At 37.5% G+C, this 15227-nt stretch overlaps 1 protein-coding gene across 6 annotated transcripts; it reads left to right on the forward strand.

Annotated features, from left to right (window-relative positions):
- The first annotated feature begins 6998 nt into the window (after positions 1-6998).
- On the forward strand, positions 6999-13749 carry LOC113025984 (sterile alpha motif domain-containing protein 3-like). Of its 6 annotated transcripts, XM_026174324.1 has the most exons (7): positions 7552-8105; positions 9739-9810; positions 10795-10859; positions 10995-11987; positions 12070-12231; positions 12345-12440; positions 12727-13749. In XM_026174324.1, exons 4-7 carry the CDS (start codon positions 11010-11012, stop codon positions 13033-13035), a joined length of 1545 nt encoding a protein of 514 aa, XP_026030109.1. In that variant the 5' UTR covers positions 7552-8105; positions 9739-9810; positions 10795-10859; positions 10995-11009; the 3' UTR covers positions 13036-13749. The 6 variants fall into 6 exon arrangements, 3 of the variants coding, with proteins under 3 accessions (XP_026030109.1, XP_026030108.1, XP_026030110.1); XR_003272857.1 differs by lacking the exon at positions 10795-10859 and adding an exon at positions 6999-7542 and having other exon boundaries at positions 8037-9938; positions 11960-11987; XR_003272858.1 differs by having other exon boundaries at positions 7552-9810.
- The last annotated feature ends 1478 nt before the right edge of the window (positions 13750-15227 follow it).

Below are 15227 nucleotides of genomic sequence, written 5' to 3' on the forward strand. Positions count from 1 at the left end.
AGTGCACCTTTATCATGGATTCTACAACTATATGGATGTGAAGAAGCACCATTCTTCCTAATGAGGCTCATGCGTAAGTGATCTGTAATCACTCATCTGCCTGCTTTTACAGATGTTCGACTGCTAACCTCTTCTTTAGATCACGTCCACTTTCCCACGCTGTCAAACTCAATACTGACATCATTATAACAGTTCAGTCATCCTCTTGCATGCCTTCTTTCAGCCAATCAGCCTCCACTCTGTATGCTTTCAATCTCAGTGCTCTTTTGTCATTCTCCCTTTCAGATCCTTATACATGCAAACCGTCTCCTCCCCATCTCAGCTTCACCTGAGACACTCCACTTCCACCGAAGCCTCCATTTTCATCCCCACTACCTCCACCATCTAGACTCTGGGATTCTGTCCTAAATCTTAACACTTCTGCCATGATGAGTAATTGGAGTCTAATCACTGAGTTGATCTTTCTTTTTTCTATCTATAAATCATTTTCAGTTCCTCCAAATGATCTTTCCTTATTTAAATCATACGCCTTTATTCAACCCAGTATCACAGAAAAATGTGCAACAGACACGCCAGCCCATCATGTTCATTTCACGCTTTGCCTCTCCAAAGCTTGAAAAGGACACGCATGCCGAAGTTACAGTAAGATGGTAGAACAGCTGTTTACTGTGATGCAGAATCTGTGCTGTTAGATGAATAAAGTAATTGTTAAAATTATTTTTCTTCACCCAACCAGCCCAAAAGACAGGTGAGCAGGAACCACCCCACCGGAAAACCACCTGACTCTCCACCCAATTAGTCACACTGCGCCTGTTTATGATTTCGGTGGAAAACTGTCTAACCAGAGACACTGCATAAGGAGTAGAGATGGCATTCAAAAAATACTTATATACTATACTATATATGCAATCATTGTCCCAGTGACCAGTGAAATTAAAGCTAATTTAGATAATGGTCCCCAAGTAGGATAGCTATTTTTAGTCCTGCAGGTTTCATCAGAGGATTGAAGTGATCACTCACAACAAATTTGCATTGATTTTCAATGATGTAGTGTCAGAAAAATAGCCACTGGATTTCCTCATTTTAGGGATAAAACATTTAAGGATTTTTTTTTTCTTTAACTTATCAACACTCTAAAAGTCACTTTCTATATTTCAAAGAGACATTTCATTTTGAAACAATGTTCTTCTAAAAGGCTGCACATTTCTCTGATTATCCATTAAAACCCCTGAAAATAATTTCTCCAACTCAAAAGGTAAATGGAGCAGTTTGTGAGGCAGTTTAGCTCAGCCAGTCTTTGTGTTTAAAAAGGTTGCTTGAGGTGAGCTGATCAATGCTGAAAGTAAAAGTGCATTATGTGAGCACCTTTTAACACATAGCTGCCAAACTTCACTCTTTAGGTGTTTTGACATTCAGTTAAACTAAAGAGCTCAAAAGTGAAGTAATGGAGTCACTAAAAATACTGGACTGAAAATTAGGTATTGAAGCAATGTCAGGGGTCAGAATATAGACAGCTAAATAAAAACACTTAAAGCTAAAAGCTTGACATTTGACCAGCCGATCAGATTTTAAGATCTTTATTCAAAACAGACACAGGCCAATTTTAATACTGGTTGAAACTGTGTTCTATACAGTTGCATTTAAAGATAGCTAGCACTGGAGGATTTAATGTAACACTGTGTTTTAATGAAGCAAATTGCAGCTCATTTGCAAGTAATTAAATTGTGAAAAAGACCAATGACTAAAATAGAATTATTACTGCAGCTCTTTGTCATCCATGTTATCACCACTGTTTATTTTTGCTGCTCATGCCTGTAGCTGTGACTTAGTGTAGTCTAGTAAAAGTAAAGTAAATACTCCCTTTGCCAAATTCTTCTGTGCTAAGTTATCCTTGTTTCTTGCATTTTGAAACAACTCAAATGTGAGACTGAACTCAAATATTCATGTGATGGTTACAAGCTGTCACACAGAGCAAACTAAGCGAGCACACTTCTGCTCTGCACACTGGATTGAGTGTGTGGTGGGAAGGTGCTGATAGGTGTGATGCAAACCACATTGATGTGAGATGCGGGAATGGTGGCTTTCCTTCCAGCCCAGTTGTCAGATATTTGGAGTTGTTCTTGGAGGGAGTTAATTGGTGTGGGTTTACGGTCCTTCTCTATAGCAACGTGGGGAAAAGACAGCAAGAAAACGAAGCGTGAACTGTCACCAAAGGAGTTTTTCTGGATCTGCAAAGGGCACTGTGGTGGTACAAATTTAACTCTGTCTGTCTCTCTTTTAGCAATTAATTTTAACCTCAGTGCAAAGTTCAGTAACTACTGAGCGCTCTTCACAATATTTATTTTCCTTCTTTATTCATATATTTTGTCCCTTTATCATTCAAATCCGTACACAACCACTACCAAGATGCACCCCGAATGCTCAGTTTCCCTTGAAGCAAGGCCTCTAAAACTGTTTTAAGTTTTAAAAATCACAATATTTTTTTTTTAATTTCACCTTGAAAAGGGAAATTTGGAATTGCGCTTCTATCTCTGTATGCACTCGCATGAGACAGATTTGAGGTAAAACTGAAAGTGGCAGAGGTGAATATATTCAAACTTTTCGGTACCAAAAACTCTAAATGCCACAATTTAAATACTGCAACACAGTGCCACTCTTTCAAATTCTTTGCTTCCATCACAGACTGTATTTAAAAGATGGACGTAGCCTCATGACATGAAAAGGGAAGCCAGTATAAAAGTAAACAACACTAGATCTGCAACATGAAGGTAATTTTGACTCCTTGGCATTTTTAAATTAGTGCAACTCTTAAAATAAAAACCATCACGTCATATTTCCTGACATTTGCTGAAATTGATTTATCCCTCATAAAGTGAATTTTGGGGCGACCATTTATAAGAAGAATAACTCCAAGGACATCATATTGACCTCATAGAACTGACCGCAAAGCGGTGCACTCAGCCTTTGGGTCTTGCCTGGTTGCCTAGGAACACATTTTGAAGGCTGCTATCATATGAGCCAGAGCTAGCTAGATCAGTTTGATAGAGTTACATATATAGGGGACAGCAATTGATGAATAATGAAGATGAATAATTACTATAGACCGAATAAGTTGCTGGCTTTGCAGGTCAGCAGAGGGACTGTGGCTGACCTGAGGGCCCAGAGTGTGGACGAGTAATCTGAGCAAATATAGAGGGAAATCTGGAGCAGAGCAGCCTAATGAGAAGGGTTTCAGATCTGAGGAGCAGAGCTGAGGAGGGCTACAGACTGAGGTGAAGCAGAGTAGACTGAATGAGAAAGGCTGCGAGGCTGGTGAAGCAGAAGCAGCTGTGGACAAGATGATAAACATTCTTTGTTCTGCCTGTGTAATTAATCTTATGACTACTCTTATTATGATTAATTTATTAAAATGCATTTCTTGTTTTGTTGTAGCCAGCTGTGATGTCAATTTTAAAATGCAGGCAATGCAGGCAGTTCAGTCTGTGTCACAGTGAGCGCTCTGGTTTTTTGTTTTTTCTGGGGTTTTTTATACCATCTTTTATTTTAGTTTAACTAATACCACTCATTTTCCACAACGATTTATTCTTTTTAAAAGTTCTTCTTCCAGAATAATTCAATTCTAATTAAATTCTAAATAATTTGCAAAACATACACAGTCATGCACAGTACGATATGCAGTGAAATGCTTAGACAACTGCTCGTGACCTAAGAAAAAAAGACTATGAATAAGATAGGAAATAAATATAAAAATTAAAAGGGTAAATTTAACTAGGAAGGAATAAAATAAAATATAAAAATTAAGGTTAAAAATGAAATAACTGTACAACAACAAATTAGAATGAAGGGTAAATTTAACTGGGAAAGAATAAGATAAAATATATAAATTAAAGTTTAAAATAAGATAACTGTACAACAAAATACACAGTATAGAACTATATAAGAATGTATGAAGAAATATAGAACAATAAGATCTGTGTAATGTGTGTAATGTGTAAGAACTGTATGTGTGGGTCAGTACTGTGTGGTGGTGTGATTGAGAGACCGTATTGCCTGCGGGAAGAAGCTCCTCCTCAGTCTCTCTGTGTTGGTCTTCAGGGAGCAGAATCGCTTTCCTGACCTCAACAGAGAGAACAGTCTGTTGTTGGGATGGCTGAGGTCCTTCACGATCTTCCTGGCCTTGGTCCAGCACCGCCTGCTGTAGATTGACTGCAGGTCAGGGAGCTCGGAGCGGATGGTGCGCTCAGCTGACCGCACAACCCTCTGTAGAGCTCGTCTGTCCTGCATGGTGCTGTTCCCGAACCAGGTTAAGATGTTTCCCGTCAGGATGCTCTCTATGGTGCACGAGTAAAAGTTCCTGAGCACCTTGGAGGGCAGTTGGAAGTCTCTCAAGCAACTCCGAGGTATTTGAAGCTGGGCCCAAAATGCCCTCCCACCTCCCAAGCATTACAAAGGTGCTGTCAAACAACTTTCAAGGTCAGCTTAATAGTAAAACATAGAGCCTTTTGTTGTTATCTGCTCGCTGAATGTAGAGGTACTGTGACAAGTCAGTGATTCATAGCATATACTACTTTTTTTCTTCCACAAGCAAAGGAAAAGAAGTCCCCTCTGCACCAAGGAAGGCCACAAGTGTATGAGTGTTCTTGCTGCTACTGCTGGCTTGAAGTATCACTAAAAGCTCCATCTAGGAAAGAAAAAGCAGGACATCAAGACATGCTGCAGCTTGAAATGGATACCTCATTCACTGAAGCTCCCCTGAGCCTAGGCAGTACTATTCAACCTTTCGCACTCTAAAACTATGTTGGCACAGAAGAAAAAAAATGTCTCAAGACTCAGCTTAAGCCTGTCATAACCTCAGAGTGCCATCAACAAGCTCTAAAGCGCCTGATTTCTTTACCTCCGGAGATCTGAGTTTAGTGCACTGAGATTTTAAGGATCTCTATGACGTAAATAAGTCTGTCCACTCACAGCTGACAACAGCAGACGTCCCTGTCTTCCATCTCCGGAGGGCCATCGCAAGCCCCCTCAAACACAGCAGCTGTGCCCAAGACCTTCCTGCTGAATAATAACAGTGCCACACAGTAGAAGAACAGGTGTTTATGTTCTGCTTTATATCTCCTTATACTTCTTATAGAAGCCGAAAAATAATAAATACATACATTTTTTAAAATGCTAGCGAAATTCCCAAAGAGGCTGTTGCTACATTGTGCTTGACAGAAATAACTGCACAAAGAAGGAAAGTTATTTCTAGACTTTATTTAATGACTGTGAAGACTCAAAAGGCCAAGCTAGAAACTAAAGGCCAAGTTTTCATGGAGTCAGATCTTGAAGGCTTTTAGCTGGTCCATGGGTGCTTTTATTATGACATGCTAACCAACTTTAAAACAAAATGTTATTTCATAAGAACAAAAAGCATGTTTTCACTTATTTCTTATTTGGACCATGTTGAGCCCAGAAATCCAAACTTGTATATATTTATTACATTGAGTAATGTGATAAATCACAAAGTATATGAAGCAATGATATCAAATAACTATGAATAAAAACCACACCAAACCTCTATGAGATTACATTTACTGTATGTCTAGCTGTTTGAATAGGCCTGGTACTGCCAATACTGTGCTGCAATACCCTCAAATGGAGGGGGTGGGATTTATAACGACATTTATCTTCATCACAAATGACCACAACAAGCCTCTATTAAATTTTAAGCAGCTGAAATGCTCTAGAGGTTCTGCTGAACAGCGTGTCAAAGCTTGTGGTGACACGGTCGCTGCATCTGGGATGCTTGGGACACTTTGGCGCTAGAGTTGCTAAGGTAACACATTACAGTTAATGACACAGTGTAGAGGTGAGGAAAGATGACAGCATCAAAGCATAATGAGTCATAACAAGAGGATTGTAATTTTATCAGCCACATTAGCATGAGCTGACTTACTTGTCCAATACGAAAGACTTTTTTTTAGTTTGTTACAATCTGTACGATATCAAGAAATCACATATGTGGATGTTTTGGGGTTTGTTTTTGTTTTTTTTAGATTTACTGTTAACAACAGGGGTGTAAAACAGGCTAGAGTTGGTCCACCAAAGGATCCAGTCTGGCTTTGAAGAGTCAAAAAGTCGAAAAGGAAAAGAGCAGAAATTTGTGACTTTTCACTGTATTTCACACAAAGAAGAACTGTGCTGGAAGTCTTTAGGATTCATGAGTGGGTGTCTGAACTGTTAATTAGAGCCAAGACATAGGATTGGCCTTTACTGACAGAAAAATGGAGTGATCTGTTGAGATCAGCTGCATGTGTACAGTATGTGACCTGTGAAAAAAAGACAACCCAACCCTATAATTTTCCACTTTTGTGCATGAAAATTTAAATGAACAAATTGATGATGTCAGACTGAATCCAAAAGGAAACTGGAAGGTTGTTGACTTCCTTGTTTCCTGTTATCCAATGTGCCGTATACTTGCAAACTCTCATAAAATGAATGTTGAATTGTTAAGCGTGGCATTGGTCTCTGTTTTACAATACACTGAAAGTTTAAAGGACGTGGAAAGCAGTGATAAAAACATTTAATGTTTCCACAAACTGAGCGTTCCCTCCATCACATCATAAACGTGACTGTGATTGCTCAAGGACATTTTGAAAATAGCCTTGAAGAAGCCTTGTGCTCAATTTCATTAGTGGTTCCTGGTTTAATCCTGTAGCACTGCACCATATGAATTATCTGCCAGTGGTGCCAAATTGCTTTTGTCCCTGTTTCAGCCAGCAGAGCACTGCCAGCTACAGTGCAGATAAGGACAACCATAGGAAACTTTTACTAGAAGAGATTTTACAAACTATGGCATACTGTTGCATCTACATCAGCATTTTGGTTTCCTTACATCACTATAGTTTAATCAAAAAAGAGTTTTATATTCTAATTTGAGAATAAATTGGATGCACTCCTATCAACATCTGTCTGATGCCCTAATTGTAGCGTCTTTCTTGGTGGATTGAAGATACACTGTAAAACCCAACAGTGCATCTTACTAAAAGAAGTAAGTTGTTCTTACTCAGTTCTGAAAAATAGTTAAAGTAACTTTCATGAAGTGTGTTAGGTAGACCCAAAAGTATACATATGTTATAATAACTTTATTGTAATAAGTACACATGATGTTTTTGTAATGTTTTAAGTACTGTTGCTTTAAACTGTTTAAGTAGTGTTAATTCATTTGTATTAGTCATCATCCACGGCCCCGCCCCCAGCGTTTTGCCTGGACTTGTCGGCCATGAGACACAAGTCTCGTCAAGAGAAATTTTGCAAGAGTGGAAAGTACAAGATAAACGTTATTTTTATGTTTTTTTGTTAATGCTTACTTCTAGCATACAAAACGTACATTTATCAGACTGCTTTGTTTTAGTTGTACTTTGTTGTAATTTATCAGACTACTTTGTTGTAGTAGCTCGTAACTTAGCTTGCCAGCACACAATTCCCGCCTAGCGCTGTATGGAGTCTGCCTTCACAATTTAAAAAATTAACGGTTGGTGGCTTGTTTCAATCAAATAGTTGGTAAGTAGTCTAATTTTTGCAAACTGCATGCCACAAAACCTTTGGTAAAATCAGTGTTTAGGCTTTTCTGACTCTGAACTTTATCAAGTTCAAATGTAGCCTACTTTTGACACAGTGAAAATGGTAGAAGATTTATTTAGTGTTCATTTTAAGAGTTTACTGGACAAGTTCACCTTCACAAATTTAAAGTATGATGGTTAGTGGCATTTTAGTCGTGAAATAATTTACCTTTTCAAAGCTGCACTGCACCAAACCTAAACGTTTCTGACTCTGTACTTTCCAAGGGTTAGCCTATTGTGTACTTCACTTATGTAAAATTGCTTTATTATTTCATAACATTTAGAGTAGTTGACCAACCTGAATTGAAAATGAACTGTAGTTACTGTTTTCAAAGCTTGTGTTATCCAGGTTGACTGTTTTTAAGTGAAGTAAAAGTCTAAAAGTAAAAACTGTTCTGCTAGCTTTCTGTCCTCATGGCTTTTGTGTTATTACAGTCTGACGATTGAAGGAGCAGTAGCATGCCGAGAGATCATCCAGCACTGCACTAAAGACAGCCAGTAAAGGTGATTTTAAAACGATTTGGCATCAAAATGTGGAATTGCAAGTTGTGTAGTTTTTCTACTGCCATAAAAGTCATGTTGTTGAAGCATTATCGGCTCAACCATGGTCAGTACTCCACAATTTCACCCTTACCCTGTCTCTACAACACATGCATGTGTACATTTAGTACATTTAATTCATTAAAGATACACATGTCAAGAATGCACACTCCCACACAAAGAAAAGACGGTTCTTATCTAGATTTGAATAAATATGGATTTTGTTGCCCTGTGTGTAATTTTAAGCAGCCATTTATTGAAAGCCAAATGTTTATCCATCTGAGGGGGCATTTAAAACGAAAAGAAACTGTTCCATGTCCTTTCAAGAACTGCAATTTTAAAACCAATGTATACTCAACCTTCAATGCCCACAAATGCAGAGACCACCAAAATTCAACAAGTTACAATGAAGGCATTGTGCAAAGTGTTATAAATGTAGAACAAAAAGATGACATGCAGCTTGATTCAATAGAGTCATCAGATGACAATCAAGTGGCATCCACCAGTGAAATCAGTGGAATTGAGGGTTTAGAAGAGCAGTTGCAATACAATCTGGCTGGATTTTTCTTGAAAATGCAGACCATTCTCCATGTGTCTCAGAGAGCAACACAGGAGATTATTGAGCATATTGATCAGTTGTTTTTGTTATCAGTACCTCTGGTTAGAAAATCAGTTGTAGATATACTGAAAAAGCACAACTGTACATATACGGACAAACTGGTGGATGAGATTTGTCAGGCAGTTTCTGATAGTAATGTTTTACATAAATGTGTCACATCTGAAGGACCACTATCTACAGCAAAGAGGAGGAAATCATATTATGAAGAAAATTTTCCATATGTCAAACCTGTGGAGTATTTAATTGAATCGTCAAAGCACACTTATATGTATGTGCCTATTCTCACATCTTTGCAATTGTTGTTGAAAAAAAATGATGTGCTTGAAGAAATTAAACAAGCACCCACACAGATTCCTGGACATTTCATGTCATTTTGTGATGGATCCTACTACCAGGAAAATGTTCTACTGTCACAAGAGGGACAGAAATTGTCAATAATACTTTACGTGGATGATTTTGAAATCGCAAACCCACTTGGTACCTCAAAGAAAATACATAAAGTTTTTGCAGTTTATTGGACACTGGCAAACTTTCCAGTTAAATCTTGTTCTGCTCTACACTGCACTCAGCTTGCTCTGCTGTGCAATTCCAATGATGTATGCCAGTTTGGGTATAAGGAAATGTTGTCACCACTCTTAAATGATCTGAAAACTCTTGAAGAAGTAGGTGTCTACATTGAGACTCTTGGTGAATGTCTTAAAGGCACTGTCTACTCTGTTGTGGCAGACAACCTTGCTGCCCATGGACTTGCTGGTTTCAATGAGAGTTTCAGGTCTACATATTTCTGTAGGTTTTGTCATGCCACCCAAACAGAAATGCAAACTGAAAATGCTGTTACAGGGAATTATGTAATGAGAACAAAAGATGCTCATGATAATCTTGTGCAAGAGCTTCAGAATGATGACATTGAGGAAAACTATGGTGTTAAAAACCCCTGTGTTCTTTCTGACCATCTCTCTTTCTTCCATCCTGTCACAGGCTTCCCACCTGACCTCCTATACGACCTGTTTGAAGGTGTCGTTCCAGTGGAGTTGGCACATTGTTTAAAAGGTTTGATTTCTAAGAGATATTTTACCTTAGAAGACTTAAACAGAGCAATTCTGCGCTTTCCCTACCAACATTCTGACAAAGTTGATCGCCCTCATCCAATACCCTCAAATTTTGCCAGGCGAGGGACCATTGGTGGGAACGGGCATGAAAATCATGCCCTTCTTAGACTGTTGCCTCTTCTCATTGGCTCCAAAGTTCCAGAAAGAGACACTTTTTGGGAAGTGCTAATGGATTTAAAGGACGTAGTTCAGCTTGCCATGTCTCATACTTTTAGTGACGAGACCATTCAGTACATGGCCTGTAAAATATTAGATCACAGACAACTCTTTCAGGAAGTGTTTCCTAATGTTCGATTCAGGCCAAAGCATCATTACATCGAGCATTACCCACACTTAATAAAGTGCTTTGGCCCCTTAGTTCATCTTTGGACAATGAGATTTGAGGGAAAGCATAAGGTTTTCAAAAAAATAGTTCATGACACTCACAACTACAAAAATGTACTAAAAACTTTGGCAGAGAGACATCAAAGCATGATGGCATTTTATTTGTCCTTATCAACGTTTTTCAAACCACCTGTGCAAACATCCAAAATGGAGTCTTTGTACATTTCATCATTACCTGCAGATACACAATTATTTATTTCAGGTATTGCTGACAGTGACACAATATATGCAACAAAAAAGGTTACAATTAATGGCACAAACTTTGCAATTGGCATGTTTGTATGCACAGGTGCTTATGCTGCATTGCCAGAGTTCAAAGAGATTCTTAATGTACTGCTCATCAGAAACAACATTTATTTTCTCTTGAAAGACTATGACACTTATTACGTTGAGCACTTGCGTTCATATGAAGTAGCAGAGAATCAACAGAGGGGTCTCCGTCACAGTGTAAAATCTCTGTGCCAACTGTCTGACCACATGCCGCATGTTGCTTACAAGATAGCAAATGAACTCATTCTAACAACAAACCATTTCATTCCAGTGTCTGACTAAAGAAACAGAACTGAGACATCAGCTGATTCCACCAATTTCTGAACCAATGCAAAGGTAATTCATCTATTCAGTTTTTTTGTATTCACATAAATGTTTTTATATTTTTGCACAATTAATATTTTGCAAATAACTGTAAACACAAACATGTATTAAAATGCCACTATAATATGTGAAACCTGTCTTTTACAGAAATAACAAATTCAGATGGAGGCAACAGGAATATTGAAGCTAAGGGTCATCCTTGATAAGGATAACGCTGAAAAACTTATTTTGCCATCTCGTCCAAACAGTGTGCAAGCCCTCATAGATGCGATCAAATCTAGGCTAAATTTTACTTTTGACTTTCGGCTTCAGTTTCATGACCCAGATTTTGATAATGCCTTGTGTAATTTGGTTAAAATAGAAGACCTGCCAGCTATAGCATCTGTTAAAGTTGTCAGGTTAGTTGAGCTTGACCGGATTTCAACGAGCACTGATGACACAATCCTTCAGACTGATAGCACTGATACCATAGATTCACCAGAGCGTATTAGTAGATGGCCAGAAGTTTTTATTGTTCCGCCATTTTCTTATGAAGTGGAACATGTATTAAGAGAGGGTAATGCAGCATTTGATAAAAATGGGAAAGTAATTACGCTGACACGAGATCAAAAACACAACATACTTGAGACAATGGGGGAAGAAATCTACAAACTAAAAGCATACCCTAGTACAACACAAATTGGCAAGGCTGCAGAAGCTTTAGTTAGAAAACATCCCTGTCTGAAAGAGAGGAATTCTGACACTGGGTGGGAAGGGTGGAAGAATAGCCTGAGATATAAAATGGGAAACCAAAGAAAGAAGTTGGCTAAAGCTGGCATCATGGATGTTGCTGTGAATGCTGGAAAGCGCAGCAGAACAAACCCAGATGGAGCTTCACCAAGGGCCAATATTAAAAGACCTAGGAGAGGTGAGGTCAACTTCCTTCCTTCTTATCCTTCTGGAGAAACAAGGGAGTCTCTGGAAACCAGAAGACTTGAGATGGTAGAGGAGTTCAAGAAAACCTCAGCAGAAAGAGACATCCCTCTCATTCATCAGCATATGATGCCCACTTTTGCCCTCCGGCGTGAAGAGATTGTCACCACTTCTCCTCCTGTATCAGAGCTCAAGGACAGATGGCCAGCACTCTTTCATGAGACACAGGTAAGTACAACTACATATATAACATTTGCTGTTCATATAGTATGCTGTGTTTTGCTTATAATATTTTTGGAATTCTCTTCAGCTCTACTTTGAATTTCATCGGATCACCAATCAGAATCTGCCACATGTGTTTTATGCTGCACTGGATGATTATGCTCCTCAGCTGATTGGACTTTACAAAAAGAGGAAAACTGGACGGGTCGGTGAAAGGATGGAGCAGCTTTTGTTGGCATATGGAAAACAGGTATTTAAAAATACTAATTATTATTCTGCTTGCTTGGCAGTTGCCATTGTTATGTTTATATATATATATATATATATATCTTTATTTTATTTATTTATTTATTTTGTTTTTAGGACAAAAACGACATCTATGCAACTAGAACAGCAGCTCTGGCCGGCCTACCAATGTACCTCAAGGAGGATTCTTCAGAGATTTTCAAAACATGCAAGGTACTTGGGTATTACAATAATTTGCACATTTGAATTTAAAAAAGGTTGAAAGGAGTTTATAAGTCATCTGGACTTGGGTTGAAAGTTGAAGACGTGAAGTTGAATGACTTATAAACTTCTTTCATCCTTGATTTGACTGGATGAATGAAAAATGAACCTTCACTGTCAATTTAAAACATGTTATGATATATAGAATTTGAAAAACTGAAGAAAGGTGCCTGACCATTTGTATTTATACTTTTAACAGAGGTATTACAGATGAATAATTGTGCACTGTGTATTATAGGAGGAAAATGAGTTCTATGAAGCCACAATTGCTCTGGTTGCTGATGTCGATGAAGAGGAGGTGCCTGGAGGAGTTCCTTTCTCACCACGCCAAGTGTTCATAGTACTTGAAGATCAGGTTGTTATGACTCATCACTCATGGACTGATGCCCTGGTGTGTTTGTTTGGGCTAATCTATGCTCTGCATCTGAGCTATCCTGAGAAGTGTACTGGCTTTTTTGAGTTCATTCAAGTAGTGTTGCTGAAGCTAGACGATGAGAGAAAGCAACTAAAACTAAAATTGCAGACACTAAAAAATGAGCTTGTGTAGATGATGTTTGTTTTTCACTGTCAGTATAGTCGTGCTTTTTCAGTTATCTGTGAATGGCTTCAATAGTTTCATTTGTTCAGGGTAATTAGCTTTCTAAAAAGCAATGTGGAGAAAGCTAAGAATAAGGAGACAATCCATATTTGACGTTTTGTTTGTGATTGAAAAAAATCTTTACATAGTGTGTAATCTTAAGCTTATTTCTAAAAACACCTTTTAGTTACATGGAAATCTTTTGGAAGATAACTGATAATTAGTCAATATGTACAGTATACTTTCATGCTTTATTTTTTTAATTGTGTGATGAGTGCCAGTTCACTTGACTCGAGGTCTGGGCAAAACTGTTGAGAAGCCACAAATACCTTTGAGAATATTTTTTGTTAGTTCAGCTGTTTTCTATAGTTGCATTGCTGTAGTGCATCTGATTTCATTATTATACTAAATGTTACTTAAAATTGTGATTGTTATGGCTCTAATTGCCTCTAGACTATTGTTTTTTATATGATGTACACCTAAATGTGTGTTTTGTATATTTAATTGATTTTCAAAATGCTACAAAAAACATTCAAAATTCCCTAAAAGCGCAAGTTTTAAAATGCCTAATTATTTGTTTGTTTGATAATGGCTTTAGCAGTCATAGGTTATGACTCAAAGTATGGTTGTATTCATTCTATATTTTCTCTGCAGTTAAAGTTAATAAAAACTGAATGGAAAGAACAATAGCTTGGTTTTGTGTTAATAGTACTTGAACCATTTGGTGCAATCGGTTTCCCCAAATGGATTAAGTTGTTTAAATACAACTATTTAAGTTAATTTAACTTAATTTGAATATGAGCATGTAACACTTTAAATAAGTTTGAATAAATACAGCATCTTAGTACAACAAATTTAATGGTTTAAGTTAAAACATACTAAAAACAATGAGTAAATAAACATAATGCATTTGAGTTACATTATCATATTTGCTTTGGGTTCTTGGGACTCTAATAAAGTACTTAAATAATCCAAAACTGTTTAAGTTATAAAACTTGAATCAATTGGTGCAATCGGTTTCCCCAAATCATTTGAGTTAACTTAACTGGTCAGGTTTTACAGTGTAGGGAAGGTCAAATGTTAAAAATTATGACATAAATCTTGAAAAAGCCAAATGGCAAGAAAGTAAGAAACACACATAAGAAGTTATATAGAGACTTGAAAGGCAAACTCAAACAGCTGGTACGATAAACACCTGGGAACATTATAGGATGTGCAAACCACAGGTGTCAGTTATCATTAAACCACTATGCAACAACGCCTACACAAATGTAAAGGAAGAAACTAGAAATAAAAATACAGCAAATTTATTGAAATACGTAAAAATATAAATGGAAATAGAGGATATAAGTTGAAAACAGAGTCTGTAAAATTAAACTCTCTTAGGTGATTTCTTTAAGAATTTCTGTAAATAGTTTCAGGAATAGCTCTCAGTGCTTCTTGGAGGACACTACAAAACTCTTTGTTGGGTGTTTCTTGCCTTTCGTTCTGTTCTGTCAAGAGGAACACAACATGCTTGAATGACCACCACTTTCTCTTTGCATCCCTTTATTAAGAATGGCTTCTTGACAGACAACCTTCTGCCATTTTTGACAAGGCTTCAGTAAATAGTAGATGGATCAACTGAAAGGACAGATTCTTCTCTCAGGTCTTGTGTCAGGTCTTTGCTGGAATATTTCGTTATGATTTTTAAGGACTTGACTTTGTTTGCTTATATACTGGTCAGTGTTAAGTGGTGTAACAAAGAATAAAAATGTTCTTCTGAAAATTAATGACTGGAGTGAACATGAGTGAAAAAGCAGTCAAGAAACAAAAACAACAAAAAAAGTGAAAGACCTTCAGAATTCCTGTAGAACTATTGCTCAAGACCAAAAAACAAAGGGAGAAATGTTTCCCACTATGTTGTCAAAGGAGCTTGCAAAGAAAAGCGTCTGGACGTCCAGACGCTTTTCTTTGCAAGCTCCTTTGACTACAATGACCTGGATGACTGAGAACCTTCACAGACATATTCCCACTATATTGTGTCACCGTTTTGTTTGTGTGTTTGTTTGTTTGTTTTTGTTTTTGTTGTTGTTTTTACCACTATTGAGCATTTAAGAACTGAGGAGGAAAAAAAATGGTGGTTTTGAAATAACCATATAAAACTGACAGCCTGGCTACAT

The sequence above is a fragment of the Astatotilapia calliptera genome, chromosome 7, assembly GCF_900246225.1.
Source record: "Astatotilapia calliptera chromosome 7, fAstCal1.2, whole genome shotgun sequence".
Taxonomy (NCBI): Eukaryota; Metazoa; Chordata; class Actinopteri; order Cichliformes; family Cichlidae; genus Astatotilapia; species Astatotilapia calliptera.